Source organism: Neomonachus schauinslandi, chromosome 13 (genome assembly GCF_002201575.2).
Source record: "Neomonachus schauinslandi chromosome 13, ASM220157v2, whole genome shotgun sequence".
In the NCBI taxonomy this organism is placed as follows: Eukaryota; Metazoa; Chordata; class Mammalia; order Carnivora; family Phocidae; genus Neomonachus; species Neomonachus schauinslandi.
This window is the reverse complement of record NC_058415.1, coordinates 6762023-6781141: the sequence shown is the minus strand read 5'-3', so window position 1 is coordinate 6781141 and position 19119 is coordinate 6762023. Positions and strand designations below refer to the sequence as shown.

The window sequence follows — 19119 nt, the reverse complement described above, 5'->3', positions numbered from 1 at the left end:
CCTATAACTTCTCTTTAGAAAATTGGGGTGTTCTTTTAGATTAACATTCCTATTCCCCTTTTAAAAGTGAATTAACATGCTGATCAAAGAACATGAGTCTGGTTTAATAAGTAGATTTACTTACAGGATGAAAAAATTGATTGTGGGTTTAGGCAGTGATCCTGAAGTTAACTTTGGGGCATTTTCAGAGAAAAGATGATGTCAATATACTGTTCTCAAGATCAATCATGTATTTCAGTTCTTAAATTGATATGGGACGGAGATGTATTTGTCAGGATTAAGGTCAGGCTGTTCATTTCAGTTGTCACTATATCATACACATTTTAAAAATTCCTAAAATCCTTGGCATCCATTTCCCATCTATAATAGATACTGTGTACCATTTCACAGGTCTCCGAGAATCGGACTCATGGAGTAAGTATTTGCTTGCTTACTAGGTAAGGTGATGGGGGGGGTGGTTACAAAAGAAACGATTATGAATTGCTTAGCATCTAATAATGAAGTCAAAACCATTCTCATAAGCCTTGAAGAATTAGACTTGAAGTTTTCTCTTTTACAAGTATCAAAATGATTAAAAAAAAAAAAAATCCTGCATCTTTCACTTGGTTTCTTAAAACAGCATGATTCTCTTCAAACACTTGGTAAAATATGAAATATCACCAAATTGATTTACTTTGGTAAAATCCTTCCAAAGTGCAATTTGGCGTTAACTTCAGTCAGTGCTATGTATATGGAAAAACCATGATCATTAGTTTAAAAAAAAAAACAAAAACCCACAAAACAGAGTGGTTGGCTTTTACTCTGTTTAAAAAATTTTTAAACTAATAACTTCCAAAATCAAAATCTTGAGTTGCAAAACTAAGAAAGCTATTTCTTTTGTCGATGAGAAGACACAACTTACATGTTTTAAACTACAAATTTATTCTTGCTGTTGGTTGCAGGCATTATAGCAATTTAACCTTTGGTCTGTAATTACCATGGTTTGTTGTTAACATAGGTAAGTTTTGTCTCAAACTATGAAGTGTCCAAACTATTTTGCTGGGATGCCATTGTAAATACCTGGGGGAAAAGTAGCTGTGGGCTGGGGTTTAGAAATTTGAGTGAGTGTGTAATCTATTTCAAATGAAATTGAGAAAATTTGTGGATTGTACTGCCAGTTTGCATTTCCCACAGCACATTGTGCTTACGGAATAACTGTGGTATTCTGGAAAATAGGGTAACGGGTTAAGGAACTGTTCTCCTTATGAGCCTTTGAGGATGGTGGCTCCCGTTAGCCATGGCAGTCAGCTCTAGACATATTTCCATGTGGCACATAAATCGTAATGATGGCCATTGAGCATTATGTTCTTTAGCAGGTTGTGCTCCTCAGCAATGACAGCCTTCGTCAGGATGGTCTGACGCCAACCAATTCAGCATAAAACAAGTTCTCTTTATTTGCTTTAATAAAGGAAAAAAGTAATAGTGCAGGTGTTCCCCAAAGTAATGGATATATGTGCAAAACTGGGTGCAGTGTTTTAGGAGTAGGGAGGGAATGGTCACAGGGAAGAAGTCTCCGTTTTCAAAGCCATGTTCTTCCACCCCTCTTCTTGATTTCCAAATCTACGTGTGTTAGGAAGGCCAGTATGCCTGCAGTCCGGTAGCAGGAGATAACAGCTTCAAATGAAACCAGCCTATATTCTGTTGTAAGACAGTTATTAGAAAGCAGTCACCAATTCAGAAGCCAGTGAGACATCGGGGACGGAGTGCGCCCTGTGGAATACCGAAGACAAAGTAACACCCATGGTTCCCAAATTTAATTTTATTGTAGTACACTAATACTCACGTATGCCTGGTAACCTAGTGATAATTCATTAGCTTAGTAGTTTACAACAGTTTTAGAAAGCACATAATATTAACATTCAAATAAGGCATTACAGAAAGTTTTGTAAAGAATTAAATGTGTCCTATAATCCTTTTTAAAAGCCTTGGTCCATTCTGAAAGATCAACATTGAATTTTTAAAAATCAAAAGAAAAGTTCTTCCCTCACAAAATACATAAAGAACCACTGCTGGCATTTGTATTTTAAGGACCTGGGATACCATGGGCCAGACGTTCAAAGGCAGTTATCAACAGCTTGTACGAGCACTTGTTGCATTGGATTTAGCACCAAGTAAAGGAAGAGTAAATAGGCCAGTGAAGATGTAGTTGGGTTGCTCCTCCACCTGTCCTCGCCCCACTCTTCCTACCAGGCCACAGGACGGAAGCATGCATCCCTGTTGCCCCACTAAGAAAGCAAACTATCTTCACTTTTAAATGGCTACTCAACGTACACACACAGAGGCAGAGACCTCTCCCTGCCGGAGGATGGGGTCCATTGCTTTGATTAGGAATAAAGAACTCCTTCAGCAAACTCAGTTACTTTCCTGGTCCTTTTCAACCTTTCACGTAAATCCTTTTAACTGCTACTAATTTGATTAGTTTACTAATTATGATTGTTACGTGTGTCAAGGGAATTCTCCCCAAGCATACCTGATCCGTTTCTACTTCCTGACGACCAAGTATGCTTGCTTTACTTAGGGCCATAGGTTTTCTTTTCTTTTTGTACTGTTACTCATCACAGCAGACCTTACATAGTGATCAAAAAGAGAAACTGGCAAGTAGATCCTAAAGCACATATTTCTTAGGTAACCTGAGTATTTTCCTATATGCTGATTTAACACAATTTTATAGCAGACTGAAAATTCTGAGTAAACTGAAGGTTTAACAACACAGTAAATACAGTATATACGGCTAAACTTATAAGTTTCTTAGTGTAAAGGCAGCAGTGAATTTGCATCCTGAAACTAATCTGCACATCTAGTTGCTTGTTTTCTAGGATTTGACAGACGTAGTGTCTCACAGCGCTGACGATGCCGGGTTTTTTGGCAAGAGTCTACACACATTTCTCTAATGAGATACTTTACCAAGTGACATGGAATTTTTTCTTTTTAGCTTTTCCAGAAAAATAAGAAAATTTTTATCAACCATTTACTCTTCTGAACAAAAGTTATATTACTACCAATTGCTCTTTTAATTATGCTTTAGAAGATTTCTCAAAAGTTAAGACATCTGATTGTGTTTTAATCGCACACCCATAGAAGATACCTGGGTAAAACCCACTAGACAAAAAGATGAATCTTAGTATCGGACTCACTTGACACATCCTTAGTTTCTAGAATAAAATCAGTAGAAGTGAAACGAATATAATTGTCCAAGAATTCATACATGCCAGTCTCAGAACAAGGAGCTTCTAAACGCACAGGCGAGGAGTCTCTGCTCATCTTACTGGTTATATGCACTTTTCCTCATGGAGTAACTGATGCTTTCTGGTTTATTTGTGGAACTTTTGTTTGTAGGAAAGCATAGACATAGGGCCAGATCTTGTCGGTTTCTGTTCCAGAGAAGGTTTCCAACACCCCTTTTTTCCTAAAGATGACAAAAAAAAAAAAAAACACCACCACCACAGGTCTGACTCTTCCTGATGAGCTTTTTCAAAGTGATTTTTTTTTTTTTTCAGGAGAAACTTTATTCAGATCTTGGGTCATATTAGAATATTTCCAAAATCAAACAGAATATTAGTCAAATGTTTAACTAGACAGACAAGGCAAAGTGTCAAAAACAAAACAAAAAATCGGAAGGTGTTACTGTTAACAGAGCCATCCCCCCAAATAGCATCATATCATATACTTGTCATAAACCTATAATTTCCTTTTTCTTTTCTTTTTTTAAGATTTTGTTTATTTGACAGAGAGAGACACAGCGAGAGAGGGGAACACAAGCAGGAGGAGTGGGAGAGGGAGAAGCGGGCTTCCCGCTGGGCAGGGAGCCCGAAGCGGGGCTCGATCCCAGGACCCTGGGACCATGACCTGAGCTGAAGGCAGATGCTGAAGGACTGAGCCACCCAGGCACCCCTATAATTTTCTATTTTAATTTAAACACTATATTCAAAAGAAACAAATAGGGTTTGGTTTTGTTTTTTCGTAATTTGAGTAATGTGTTAGCAAATTGTTTAGCAAAACAAATCCTCCTAACTGATAAGGAACATAACACATTTAGAGGGAGAAGATCCTAGATCCATATATACAGCAACACCACTATAAATACACGGCATAGTCACCCTGAGATCTATTTTGTTTTCAGTGCATATCAAAGTTTTCAAAAACGACAGCTTCTTGTGATTACATGCTCTCGATTTGCTAAATGCTCTGTCGGTCTGGGTGAGATGTTTAAGAGCAGGTTCTGACTGGCCACATCCCTGGATCCATGTTAAATCAGTGTCACCTCCAGATCCTTTTCTTCAGTTGTAGTATGATGTGATGACATGAAGTGAAGATCTTTTCCCCCTGGTTGGAATATGGCCTCAAATGGACTCTTAACCAATTTGGGTATGCCATTCCAGACATTCTCAGAGTTCACTACCTCCTCCATACCATTTGAAAGATTCCAAACCCTTGTGCCTCCTTCAGCGAAGACTCTCACATCTAGACCATGTGTTTCTTAGACTTGACCACACAACACATTTGGATCCAACAGTAGATCTTTTCAGAGTGTAGGTTTTCTCTGGTTGAGCTGAGACATGATATTGTAAAGCATCATGGTGCTTCCTTCCAGCTCTGGATTCTTCTTCAGAGAACAAAGTCAATGATGAATTGGCATCTCTGTTTTTATACTCTATAAATTCTTCCATATATATATATTCATTTATTTTTATTTACTATATATATGAGTATATATATATTCATTTCAATCTGCTTGTTGGGATCACGATTCTTACTGTTTAGGTGGAATGGTAACCTATACTGGTTCCTGAAGCATTCCACACAACGACTTTTTTGTGTCTTCAGGACTCAAAGTGATTCTTAACAAAAGATGATGGTGTGAGGCGCGCCTGGCTGGCTCAGTGGGTGGACTCTTGATCTCAGGGTTCTGAGTTTAAACTCCACGTGGGGGGCGGGGGAGGAGAGTTTTTAAAAAAATGATGTGGATTTAGGGGTCTCAGTAAGTATGGTCTGTGATCAGGAGAGAAAGGCATTGGCTTGGCATTGGTAAACCTAGATTTTAGTTTCATTTGTGCCCTGTGGCTTACGGAAATGGTCACCTGAAAAACAGGAGCACTTACTGAGCATGTGCTCAGTGTTTTAAATATAATAGCTCATGTAATCCTTTCTAAAGCTCAGATTCCTTACTTTTCTGATAAAACTATGTGTTAGAAAGTAAAGTAACAGCCCAGATCTCCAAACTGGTAGGTAGTAGGCTTCCAAACATGGGGCCCGTCAGACACCCTTGGCTTTCTTTGCTTACCCGCTTGGCAAAACCACTTCCTAATATTTGGTGATGTTTCCTGCTTTTTGCTTAGGTTTATTTTTTCCTCTTTTGAATTTGGGGGAAATGGTAATAAAAACTGGTTTTCTGGTGTTTCCTGTTGTGTTTCTCCATTTTTCCCCAGGCAGATTGCTATGGGTTGCTACCACCCAAGCTGCCAATGTCTCTCTACCCCTGGGGGTAAGATGGTGAGCAGGAGCAGGTGACCAGGGCTGCTTTTCAGAACACACACACTCCCTCCAGAGATTCTGGCATTCCTCCTCCTCCAACTCACACACAGTGTCTTAAAGTCTGCCTAAGAGCACCCGAGGAACTCGGGTTTCTTTCTAAAAACAGAATCAGTCCTCCCTCTGCAACCTTTCACTTGATTTTCAGAAGCTTCCCTGAAGACAAAAGCATTCCTCTATGATACCTTACAGATTTGCCAGAGTTACGACTAACTTTAGGTAACTCCTACTCTTGGGGCGCCTGGGGGCTCAGTGGGTTAAGTGTCTGCCTTCGGCAGGTCGTGACCCGGGGTCCTAGGATCGAGTCCTGCGTCGGGCTCCGCCTCTGCCCCTGCTTGTGCTCGCTCTCTCTCGCTGTCTCTCATATAAAAAAATAAAATCTTTGGGGGAAAAAAAAAGTTCTCAAATCAAGCCAGTGTCACAAGTGAGTTCATTATGGAGGGCACAAGCAGGCACCTTATACAATCCTAAAACTGTCCCTTGGATGGACATTTGTCATTTTAATTTCTTTTTTTTTCTTTTTTTCTTTTTTTAAAGATTTTATTTATTCATTTGACACACAGAGATACAGAGAGGGAGAGAGAGAGCATGAGCAGGGAGAGAGGCAGAGGGAGAGGGAGAAGCAGGCTCCCCGCCGAGCCAGGAGCCCGATGTGAGGCTCTATCCCAGGACCCTGGGATCATGACCTGAGCCGAAGGCAGACGCTCAACCATCTGAGCCACCCAGGCGCCCCTGTCATTTTAATTTCTATGAAATAAACCCGGCTTCACCTATAGGTCCTCTAAAGAGTAAGAACATCGTACTGTTTGTTAACACAAACCTAATCACTCTGTAAATGTCCTGCTGCTGAGTTTTAAAAAACAGTACAACTGTCAGTATTGTAAAATAACAATGCTGATTACCACTGAAATTGTTGCAAATACCACTTTCAGTTTTGGGTTAAATCCAGCCCTAGCTCTATGTGCAGGAGTTTCGAAGGAAAAGCTTCAATTGATGGCAAGAGGGAGCAAAAGCTAGAAGCCTGGAAAGACTAGGGTATCTCCTGGGGCGCCTGGATGGCTCAGTAGGTTAAGCATCTGCCTTCAGCTCAGGGTTCTGGGATGGAGTCCCACATCGGGCTCCCTGCTCAGTGGGGAGCCTGCTTCTCCCTCTCCCTCGGCCCCTCCCTCCCCCTGCTCATGCTCTTTCTCTCCAATAAATAAAATCTTAAAAAAAAAAAAAAAAAAAAGCCTAGGATAGACTAGAGTATCTCCTAAGATGGGACCCAGTTCATACGCTTCCTCTCTGCAGCCTTCCCAACTCCCCTCCCCACTTCTGGACAGAAGTAACCCCTATTTCTGCTGCATGAGGTGGTCAATAGCCTTGCAGTGTTCTCCTCAGCCCAGCAACAATGAGCTCTCCCTTCTGGTTACTTTTGAGTGATCAACAAAACCTCATTTGGGAAATAACACCTTCACCAAACCCAGTCTGTGAGATTTGGGTGGAACTCTCCCCACTCCCCAGCTTCCAGGATGGACATGATCAGAGCAAATGGGTGCCGACTCCAGGACTGTTCCTGGCAAAGGGGCCCTCTTTTCTACTCTGTAGCTGAACTGGTAAGAGACAAGCGGGGATGCTGGGGGGCTCACACTCACACTGGGACAGCCCACCTGAGACTGAAGCCAGCATGGAGAAGTTGCTGAGCGTGACAGGCCTGAGGACGCTGTCTGAACATGTGGACCCAGGATCTACATTTGGACTTTAGTTAGAATAAATTCCCCTTTGCTGAAGCTGGTGTGAATGAGGTTCCTGATTGACAGAAGCACACATCCCATTGTATGGAAACTATGATTTACCCAGCTCTCTGCCTCACCCACACAGAGCAGGTGCAATTTCTTGGGGCCTGGCCCTGACCCGTGAGGACCAGTGTCAGCAGAGTAAATAAAAACAGCAACTACCACTGAGTGATTTATTGGTGTCGGGGCTGTGGTAAGCCTCTGTGTGGATTCTCTCAATCCCGTTTACAGCCCCATTCAGTAGGTACTATTTAATACTGCTCTGACTTAACACACGACGAGTCTGTGGCACAAAGGTCGAATGAAGGCCGTGCCCAGGGCCACACACACAGCTGGCCACCTGCAGAACCAAGCTCCTTATACAAACGACAAAGTTACGGTGACAGCCACTGGGGAAAGTGAATTGCCAACTCGCTTGTAATTTCACCCTCCAGAAAGTACTACTCTAGAACCGTTTGGAGACTATGGCTTCAGGGGTCACCACATGCGTACCCCATTCCTCCACCACCAGTAGGAGCCAACGATGATACAGTGTTCACTATGTGCCAGTCACACTTCCAGGAGTCACCCCTAGTAACGCACTCTTTCTACCCTGTGTTCTTACCCCAGTTAAGCAAGAGGTTAAGAGCAGGTTAATCAACAATGAGCTGGGATTTGAACTCAGGCAGGCAGGATCCAGAATCTGCTTCAACCACAGCACTGGGCTGTCTTGACACTGGATCACTGTTCAGTGAATGTTATGAAGGCAAAGGGGATGCAGTCACTCCTCCGCGAGCAGAGGGAAAGGCTGAGTAAGCAGATGGCACTGCGTCAAGTATTTATGCCGCATAGTTCCCGTATTTGTTGTGGGATATGAACTCCCTAATGAGCACACAAAACTGTGTTCAGATATAAGCTTTTAAAGACTATTAGCCAAACATGATCTGAGGGTAGGTTGCCATCTGAGGCTTCTGAGCATCCTCCAGCAGCATGGGTGGTGGGCATTATCAGACTTGCCTCCCCAGCACCCACAGCTGCCCTCCCTCTACCTAACAGCAGACTTTGGGGGGACTCCCCGCTCCAGAGGGTAGCCCACCAGCCTATTCCCTCCCAACCAGGAGCTGGTTCCAGAACGGGCAGTAACCTAGGCCTAAAACAGTTAGTGCCAGGATTCCCTGACCACAGTGGCTGTTCACGTTGGTGCCCCCTTCGTGACATGTGGGGCTTTTGTTCACTTGGGGGAAAGCTGATCACTCATCCCTCCACGAGAAAGGATGCCCCACCTGTTCCTGGCAACTGCGTGCAACTATGCTGGGAGTCTGCAGACACAGCCAACGCAGAGCTGAAAGAATGGCAAGACTCTGATCAAACCTAGTGGTGACTGAAGCCCAACCTACCTTCTGGAAGTGTCTATTATGCAAGCTAATACATTTCCTGTTTAAACTGTTTAAACCAATTTGAATCGGATCTTCTGGTATTTTGCATTTCAGCTATAAAGCATGGATAATCGAAAACTGACTTAGTGCTTCACCATGTAAGAGAAGTTCTGAAAAGCGACAAACTCACTGGTAATATTCCAGGACCGGCTGTGTTTGGACTTCATAAGCCTTCAGCCTCTTGACAACGGTCTCTGGCTTGTCATCATCACGCTGAATGAGAGGCTCCCCGGTCAGGTCATCGATCCCCTGAACAGGAGTTACAAGAGGCTGGGATCAAACATCTTATCTTTGAAGCGTATTTTTATGAGCAGTTAAGTGATTTTTAGACATCTCTAGGCAAGCACCAAGCACAAAAGCGTGCTTTTAAGTAAACAGAATCAAATCCAAACTCAGATCATTGCAACGCAGAGCCCTGAGATCCCAGAGTCATCTCCAGTATCGGTCCTTAGAGTTAAAAGACTTCCTCAAAGCAGCCTCTCAATAATTTCATATATATACAAAATGACTCAGCGATAGCCTGGGAATCCCAACGGTAACCCCTAAATAAGCCACAGCGGTCACTAATCCTTCTTACCCCGAGTCCTCACACACTCCCGGGCACAGAGTAGGAAATCCGTAAATGGTTCTGAATGAGTAACAAACCCCCATCGTTCCCGCGGATTCCTTTACCAACAAGCTGAGTGCACTGGACTCGCCCACCGCACCACATGACCAGGAGCAGGCGTCCTAACACTTACATCGGGGAGGGCAAGAGAGTCACAGACCGTCTGAGCCACCACGACGACTCACCACAGCTTTGGGAGGGTTGAATTCGATGTTGTAGACCCGGCCGCTGGCCGGATGAATCCAGCGAGCAGTGAGACGCTGCTTAATGACCTCAAAGGGCACGTTCAGATTAATCACTGTGTCTACCTGATAAGCTCTATCCAGGGCTTCTGCTTGTGGAAGTGTCCTTGGAAAACCTTTACAAATTAAAAAAAAAAAAAAAGAATAAAGGAAGGTTGGGAGAGGGGAAGAAAGAAGAGAATTAAGGAATGATGAACAATTTGAACAAAAGCAGTAATACCAGGAAGGCTGATCACAGCTGTAGGGCAACTGTGATGGTTGGTTAATTTTATGCGTCAACTTGACTGGACCCATGGGGCGCTTGGATACTGGTCAAACACTTTTTGGGGTGTGTCTGTGAGGCTGTTTTTGGGTGAGAGTGACATTTAAATCAGGAGACTGAGTAAAGCAGATTGTTCTCCCTGATGTGGGTGGGCCTCCCCTAATCCACAGAAGGCCTGGATAGACCGGAAGGGCTGACCCTCCCCCCAATAAGGGGGAGTTCCTCCTGCCTGATGGCCCTGGAGCTGAGACGCCCACTTTTTCCTGCCTCGGACTCAAACGGAAGGAAGCCAGCTCCTCTTGGGTCTCGAGCCTTGTTGGCCTTCAGACCAAAGCCTGACCACCCGTCGGTTCTCCTGGGTCTTCACCCTGAAGATCTCGGGACCTGTCAGCCCCCATCATCCTGTGAGCCAATTCCTTAAAATAAATACCGCTCTCTCTCTTCAAAAACTAAAAATCAACCTTTCCTCAAGGTTCCTGCCACACTTCTGGCTGGAGAAAGTTTACAACTGATTGCAAATTACTTTCCACCCTTCCTTCCCTGTCCTCATAAAATATTCTGAAAGGAGGGTGAAGGAACCAGTCACATCTGAAGGGGGCATAGGAATCGTGCGGTCCACTTTTGTCTTTCTCCTCAGATCAAGAAGCAGGCCCAGAGAAGATGACTGGCCCAAAGCCTCAGGGTGGTGAATGGCGGCACTCAGCGCGACCCCCCCACCCCACACCAGATGTGTGTCTGTAGCCACGAAATGCTCATTCTCTGTCCATGCTCATCATTCTGGACAGCTGAAATGCTCTAACACCACTTACCATCCAATAGCCAGCTATACTGGGTGAGGTTTCTCAGCTCATGAAGGGCCAGCCGAGTCATGACATCATCTGGGATGAGCTTCCCTTGGTCAATGAAAGTCTTGGCTAACACACCAATTTCTACAGCAGAGGAGGGAGGGAAAAACCCATCAGCGAGCGTATTTGCTTTATCCCATTCCAGGCCCCTAGGAAACCACTAGCCTAGAGAGGACCTCTGGATAGCACCGTCATACGAAAATGTGCATTGCCAACTTTGGTGATAAAACAGAAGTTACAAAATGATCTATACCTACTTCAAATTCTCCGTTATATAAAAATATATAAATGCAAATGTATAGATAGAAAAAATAATAGAAAGCTACTGACACCATGTTAACAGCAGTCATCTCTGTGATATAAGTGATTTTTAAATATATCTGCACTGTTCTGTATTTTGTAAATTTTCTATCAGAAAAAACATACAGAATACTAGAAATTATTTTCTTTTTTAAGTAGGAACTTGAAGTAGTCATTATTTATGAGTGGCTCAGTGTAAGTGCTTGCTATCATGTTACTGTACAGATTCTTCTAATCCTTTCAATAAAATAACCTGCTATAAAGGTGCACATACTTAGTATGTGTGCACACCTCTCTGTCGCTTTGACCAGGCTCTGACCACTGCTCTGGGGAAGCAGAGGTCAGCCTCATCACCAGTGTTTGGGGAAAAAAATGTAAAAACTTGCACTGCTTCAAGGCTGAGTCCCTAAAACGGGGACTGGCCCCTTCGCTCACTTCTCACTCTTCAGACCATGTCCTCGGGTAAGCCCTCAACTAATGACATCAAATGGAATGAGAGGATTGGGCTCATTTTAAAAGTTCTTGATTTCATCAGTATTAGAATAGCATTAAGAAAAGATCATTTGATCTTGCCACTTCTGCTCAACACTGTATCAGAGATTCTAGCCAGGACACTTAGTCCAGAAAAAGAAATTAAAGGCATCCAGAAAGGAAGAAGTAAAACTCTCTCTATATGCAGATGAGATGATCTTCTATATAGAAAATCCTAAAGAGTCCACTAAAAAACTGTTAGAACTAATGAGTTCAGCAAAGTTGCAGGATACAAGATCAATATACAAAAACATTTAGTCTTGAACAGTCTGAAAATAAAATTAAGAAAACAATTCCATTCACAATTCCATCAAAAAATACAAATGTAAAAGTTAGCAATACATTTTTAAAAAGAAGTGTAAAACGGACCATCTGAAAACTACATTGTTGAAAGAAATTAAAGACCTAACTAAATGGAGAAACACCTCATATTCATGGATTAGAAAAGTTAATATTAAGATGGAAATAGCCTCCAAAAATGACTAACAGATTTAATGCAATCCTATCAAAATCCCAGCTGGTGTCTTTGCAGAAACTGAGAAACTGATCCTAAAAATCATATGGAAATGCAAGGGACCCAGAACAGCTGAAATAATCTTGAAAAAGAACAAAGTTGGAGGACACACACTTTGGATTTCAAAACAGCAATCAAGACTGTGCAGTAACAATAGACATATAGATTAACGGAACAGAATTGAGACTCCAGAAATAACCCCTCACATTTACCATCCATTGGTTTTCAATGAGGATACCAAGACAATTCCATGGGGGAAAGAACAGTCTTTTCAACAAATGGTGCTGGGACAACTGAATATCCAGACATAAGAGAATAAAGTTGGACCTCTACCTCACAGCAAATATAAAAATTAATATCAGTCACAGACCTAAAGTTAAGAGCTAAAACTACAAAACTCTTAAAACATAGGCATAAATCCTCATGACTATTCATCAGGCAATGGTTTCTTAGACATGAAGCCAAAAGCACAATCAACAAAAGAAAAAATAGATGAGGGCGCTTAAGCATCTGCCTTTGGCTCAGGTCATGATCCCAGGGTCCTGGGATCGAGCCCCACATCGGGCTCCCTGCTCAGCGGGAAGCCTGCTTCTCCCTCTCTCACTCCCCCTGCTTGTGTTCCTGCTCTCGCTATCTCTGTCTCTGTCAAATAAATAAAATCTTTAAAAAAAAAAGAAAAGAAAAAATAGATGAATTGGATTCATTAAAATTAAAAACCTTTATGCTTCAAAGAACACAACAAAAGTGAAAAGACAATCCACTGAATGGAAGAAAATTTTTGTAAATCCTGTATCTGATAAGGAACTTGTATATAGAATATCTGAAGAATTCTTACAACAATAAAAGACATAATTCTTACACAATAAAAAGACAACCCATTTTTAAAAATGGGAAAAAGATCTGAATACAAAAAGCAGATACACAACTGGACAATAAGCACATGGAAAGATGCTCAACATGACTAGTCATTAAGGAAATAGAAATGGAAACCACAATGAGATACCATTTCACACTCAGCAGGATGACTATAATCAAAGAGACAGATAATATCAAGTGTTGGCAAGAATGTTGAGAAATGGAAACCCTCCTCTATTGCTGGTAGGGTTTTAAATGCTGTAGCCAAATTGGAAAAATACTGTGGCAGTTTTCAAAACGTTAAAAAGAGTTAGCATCTTACCTAGCAATTGCATGCCATGCCAAGGCGTATACACACACACACATCCAAGAGAAATTAAAACAGACATTTACACAAAACTTATACATGAGTGTTCAAAGCAACATTATTCACAATAGCCGAAAAGTGGAAACTCAAATGTCTGCCAAGTGATTAATGGATAAATAAAATGTGGCATATCTATACAAAATTATATCACTTGGCCATAAAAAGAAATACTGATGTATGTTACAAAGTGTATGAACTTGAAGACAAGTCTACCAACTCATGAATGGGTAAATAAAATCTGCTACATCCATTTGATGAAGTACCACTCAGCAATAAAACGGATGGAGAAGCAACACACACTACAACACCTTGAACCTTGAAAACCTCATGCTAAGTGAAAGAAGCCAGACACAAAAGACCACATATTGTATGAATCCATTTGTCTGAAATGTTCAGAATAGGCAAATCAATAGAGGCAGAAAGTCGATCAGAGTTGCCAGGGGCTCAGATTGGGGGGTGGGGTGGGAGGGAGGGGGACAGGAGTGACTGCTAATGGGTATGAGGTCTCTTTGGGGGGTAATGAAAATGTTCTAAAATTGATTGTGTTAATGGTTGCACAACTCTGCGCATATACTAAAGTCCACTAAATTGTAAACTCCAGGGGCGCCTGGGTGGCTCAGTCGTTAAGCAACTGCCTTCAGCTCAGGTCCTGATCCCAGAGTCCTGGGATCGAGCCCCACATCGGGCTCCCTGCTCGGCGGGAAGCCTGTTTCTCCCTCTCCCACTCCCCCTGCTTGTGTTCCCTCTCTCGCTGTCTCTCTCTCTGTCAGATAAATAAATAAAATCTTAACTTTAAATGGGTAAAATATATGGTATATTAGATCTCAATAAAGCTGTTAAAAATGAGGCAATCCTTATCAAAAGCACTATTATGAAAGGTACAGAACAGTATTAGAGTTTGCTGCCATTTGTGTAAGAAATAACAAACAAGGGAAGAACAGGTAAACATTTGGTTGTACATACATGAAATAGCTCTAGAAGGATCTTTTCACTAAATGCCCTTTCACATTTTTTGGAATTCCAAACCATGTAAATATATTGCCTCTTTTTTTTTTTATTCTTATGTTAATCCCCATACATTACATCATTAGTTTTAGATGTAGTGTTCCATGATTCATTGTTTGTGCATAACACCCCGTGCTCCATGCAGAATGTGCCCTCCTCAGTACCCACCACCAGGCTAACCCATCCTCCCACCCCCCTCCCCTCTAGAACCCTCAGTTTGTTTTTCAGAGTCCATCGTCTCTCATGGTTCATCTACCCCTCCGATTTCCCCCACTTCATTCTTCCCCTCCCGCTACCTTCTTCTTCTTCTTTTTTTTCTTAACATATATTGCATTATTTGTTTCAGAGGTACAGATCTGAGAGTCAAGTCTTGCACAATTCACAGCGCTTACCAGAGCACATCCCCTCCCCCGTGTCTATCACCCAGTCACCCGATCCCTCCCACCCCACCCCCCACTCCAGCAACCCTCAGTTTGTTTCCTGCGATTAAGAATTCCTCATATCAGTGAGGTCATATGATACATGTCTTAATATATTGCCTCTTATAAGTAAGGGCTTTGGGGGTTTTTGCCATTACAAAAATAATTTGCCCTACCGTCAAAATCATTCTAATTAGGGGCGCCTAAGCTGCACAGGTGTAGATGATAAAAGTTTTGTCAGGGATTCTTGGCAGCTGACGGAGCCTTTGAAGATCTTCTACTGAGTTCAGTTTCCCCAACATACAGATGAGCACAAAGGACATTCGAGAGGATCAGCCACCTAGTGCAGGGTTCTGTCTTTGAGAAACACTAAGCCACAAGGCAGTTTCTCAAACTTTGGGCAATCCCATGGCAACCTCACAATTTCTGCCACAGCTGGACTATTACTTACTGCATAACTTTCTTCAAAGCGACCCAGCTTCTCCAATTAACGAATTATCATGTTCATAAAAATAAAGTGTTGGTGTGTTTGTTGCTTTTCAAATATCCTTTGAAATAAATAGATTAAAAAACTGTGTCCACCTAAAATGATCTCCTGACCATCAACACGGCATCAGGGAAAGTGTCTACCTGGTGCTCGAGGAGATCTGGGTGTTCACCCTTGTCTCCCAGTAACTGCTGTTTGTAATTGAGCGAGTTTTGCAACCTCTCCTGCACTCAGTCGCTTATCTTTAAACCAGAGGGCTGGCCTAATGTCTAAGGGTCAGGCTCCAGCCTCTTGACTCCGGGGTCAGGGCTGGCCACCCTCACTCCACGTCTGCTCCTGCCAGCAGGGGGCCTCGTGTGTCCAGTGTCCTTGTCACATCCTCTGTGTTGATTTTATTTTATTTTATTTTTTTTTTAAAGATTTTTTTTTTTAATTTATTTATCTGAGAGAGAGAATGGGAGACAGAGAGCATGAGAGGGAGGAGGGTCAGAGGGAGAAGCAGACTCCCTGCCGAGCAGGGAGCCCGATGCGGGACTCGATCCCGGGACTCCAGGATCATGACCTGAGCCGAAGGCAGTCGCTTAACCAACTGAGCCACCCAGGCGCCCCTCTCTGTGTTGATTTTAAACTTTAGCTAAAAAATACAGCTCCAGGTTACAAAACACAGGACCCCGATGAAATAGTGGTTTGAGAGTAAACTGGTGCCCTCCTTCCCAGCACTATTTGACAGGACCACGTTTATAGAAATTCCACGCTAAGGATTTCATACTGGAAGGAAATAAGCAGAGATGCCGCCAAGTGTTCATGCCACGGCATAACAGTACTTATTGTAGCAAAGAAATGGTTAACAACATAAATGTCCAATGATAGGAAAAGGTTAAAATTAAATATCATTTTCGGGGCACCTGGATGGCTCAGCAGTGAAGCATCTGCCTTCAGCTCAGGTCATGATCCTGGGATTGAGTCCCTCATGGGGCTCTCTGCTTAGCGGGGAGTCTGCTTCTCCCTCTCACTCTGCCTGCCCCTCCCCCTGCTTGTGTGCACGCGCGCGCTCTCTCTCTCTGTCAAATAAATAAATAAATAAAATCTTTAAAAAAAATGTATAAATTAAAAAATTAAATATCATTTTTAAGACTGCCTCGTGGTGTGTGGACATGCTCCCAATAAGTGAGAAAAAAGGTATATGAGCAATCATTTAGAATGCAACAATTTTGCAAATACATACAGATGCAACAGAGTAAAAAACAAAGAAAAAAGCATATAAGGCACTAAAGGGTTAATTGTAATTGTTTCCGGGTGGTGGAATTATGAGGATTTTAATTCTCTTTTTTATATTCTCATGACATATTTTTCTTCCTTTATAATAAATATACTTTACTTTTAGTATCAAAAAACACAAAGCTGTAATTTTTAATAAAAGACTACACCTCTTTTTTGGCTCTGATCCTGTGGGAAATATCCAATCTCACTTTAAAAAAAAAAAAAGAGAAGAGAAAAATATTTATTGAGAATATATTCTTAGTCCTGAGATACAGAAGAACATCTGTAATAACAATCTCCTGACACCTCCCTAAGCTCCATTTTCTGTTTTCTTTGTTAAAGAACTGCTGTTTTTAAAGACCTTTTAAAGACAAGCAGGCACCTGAGGCGAGCTGGACTTTTTTCCAAGGGATGCTCCCACCCCTCCTTCCCACCTCCCTTTCTCCACATGGAGCGAGAAAGAGAACAGTGGGCCTGTCCAGGGATGTTAAGGCTAAACAGAGCATTGTTTCTTAATTTTGAAAAAGTTTACTTCATTGGCTTTCAATTTAATTTTTAAAAATGCTTTATGTTTTCACAAATCAGTGGCACCTTAACTCGCTGCCAAAAGTGTTCTTTCACCACACAGTGATACCTCACTGCTCAGTTATTTTTCAGAGAATCCCTTATGCATTCCTTATGCCTTCCCACTCTGGATAACCTTACCCCCACCAGGTGCCGGGTTGGAGGCTGTTCATTGTTACCTAACTACTTAAGTATGTTGCATCAAGAACATTTAGCAAGCAGGCCAAACAATTTAACCTTTTGAAGAAGTGTTAACTGACCACAAAACAGTATACACTGTATGTTCTTAAATGATCAATGCTAGAAGAGAAAAACAAAAGCAGTCATTTGCCAGACTCGAGACAAACTAAAAACATCGAGGTGGTTCTTTTTTTCACTTACATTCTGAAACAACAGACAAAAACCCCACCTAGAAATGATCTAGGTTCAGCAAACAGATACCTATACAAACATGAACAGAATGAGATGGATTTTTATGTTCTGATGTGGAAAAATATCCTAGATATAAAGTGAAAATACGCTGGTGCAGAATACATACATAGTATGATTGCATACTACATAAAGTAAGGGCTAGATACGTGTGTATTTGTACACAAATACACATTTCTAAAAGGAAACACAAGGTCCTGTTCCCCTGTGAAGAATTGAACTGAGGCAGGGAAGGAGAGAGGACTTTACTTTTCATTACATGTATTTCTGTCCTTTTTCCAATCCTTTTTTTTACCTTGCGCAGGCATTACTTCTAAAATTTTTTAAAAAGGAGGTTCAAAATGAGTTCTGTTTTGGAAAATAAAGGTCAACACCTTTGAGGAAAAAAACCTCATCTTACTGTTGACTTCTTAAAAACATCTTTCTTGGGGCCCTGGTTGGCTCAGTCGGTAGAGCGTGAGACTCTTGATCTCGGATCTCCCGGTGGTGAGTTCAAGTCCCACATGGGTGTAGAAATTAGTTTAAGAAAAATATTTTAACATCTTTTTTAGAAAAATTTAAAACAATAAAAAAAAATAAAAACAGCTTTCTTAAGATATAATTTGCTTAACATAAAATTCATCCATTGCAAAGTACAGAGTTTGTTGACTGGATTTGGTGCTGAGTTCTAAGAATTTATATGGCATGAGAAACAAAACAGTCTTTTAGATAACTATGCACAATAGCTTTCCTAAGAAATCTCTGGGGTATCAAAGATCTAAGCCAATTTTGTGATTGCAACGAGCACAAATAGCGGGCCTTCAGATTATGGGAGAAAGGGTGGATCCAGAAAATCCCAGAGTTCAACCAAAAAAAAAAAACTAAAAAAAAGGAAGAGCAAACCCTTCAGGTCAAACTTCAGTTCTCCAGGTGGAAGGGCACGTGTTCCTAAGCGAGCAGCAGCGACTGGACCTGGACGTGCTTCTCAAACAAAGCCAAGCAGTTCATTTTAAACTTTGAACTTCGAACTGTCCTAACTCTCGAGTCTTTCGCCCCAGTAACCCGCCCAAAGGTGCCCCGGAGGCTGGAGCTTTCGGGGCGCAATTGCTCAGCTGCCTAAGGTCTCTCCCCTGGGCGGCGGGAGGGGGATGCCGCGTCCGCATCCCTGGTCCTGCATCCGGGAACCCGCATCCCGGGACCCGCACCCCCGACCCCGCATCCCGGGGCCCCACTTTCCCCAGATCCGCATCCCCGCCCGCAAATCCCGGCCCCGGCGACGGCGCACGCCACCCCTCCGGCCCCGGCTCCCACCTGTGCCCCGAAGCATGTTGTCTCGGAGCAGGTCCCCGCTGGAGAGGTGCTTCAGCGCGAAGTGTTTGGTGATGCGCGACGACACGGTGCCCTTGCCCGAGCCCGGCGCCCCCATGATCACCGCGCGCAGCAGCCGCGCGGACGCCCCCATGGCCGGAGGGAGCCGGCCGGGCGGCGCGCGCGGGGGTCTCCGGCCTGGCCGCGCGCTCGCCCGTCTGCGAGTTCGGGGCTGGCCGGCAGGCTGCGCCGCGCACAGAAGGCGGGCGCGGCGCCCAGGCGCTCCCGGAAGTGAGGCGACGGCCACTGCGGCCGCCCCGCCCGCCCCCAGCCGGCTCCGGCGCCAGCCCCGCGGCGACCCGGCGCCCCCTCCTCGCGCCCCGCCCT

At 43.0% G+C, this 19119-nt stretch overlaps 1 protein-coding gene across 3 annotated transcripts; it reads right to left on the bottom strand.

Annotated features, from left to right (window-relative positions):
* Positions 1-1786: 1786 nt before the first annotated feature.
* On the bottom strand, positions 1787-19037 carry AK3 (adenylate kinase 3). 3 transcript variants are annotated; one of them, XM_021694398.2, is made up of 5 exons: positions 18736-19037; positions 10679-10798; positions 9674-9723; positions 8889-9007; positions 1787-3445 (listed from the first exon to the last, which is right to left on the bottom strand). In XM_021694398.2, the coding sequence occupies exons 1-5, from the start codon at positions 18884-18886 to the stop codon at positions 3325-3327; spliced, it is 561 nt and encodes a 186-aa protein (XP_021550073.1). In that variant the 5' UTR covers positions 18887-19037; the 3' UTR covers positions 1787-3324. The 3 variants fall into 3 exon arrangements, with proteins under 3 accessions (XP_021550073.1, XP_021550072.1, XP_044776539.1); XM_021694397.2 differs by having other exon boundaries at positions 9551-9723; positions 18736-19034; XM_044920604.1 differs by lacking the exon at positions 10679-10798 and having other exon boundaries at positions 9551-9723; positions 18736-19036.
* Positions 19038-19119: the final 82 nt, after the last annotated feature.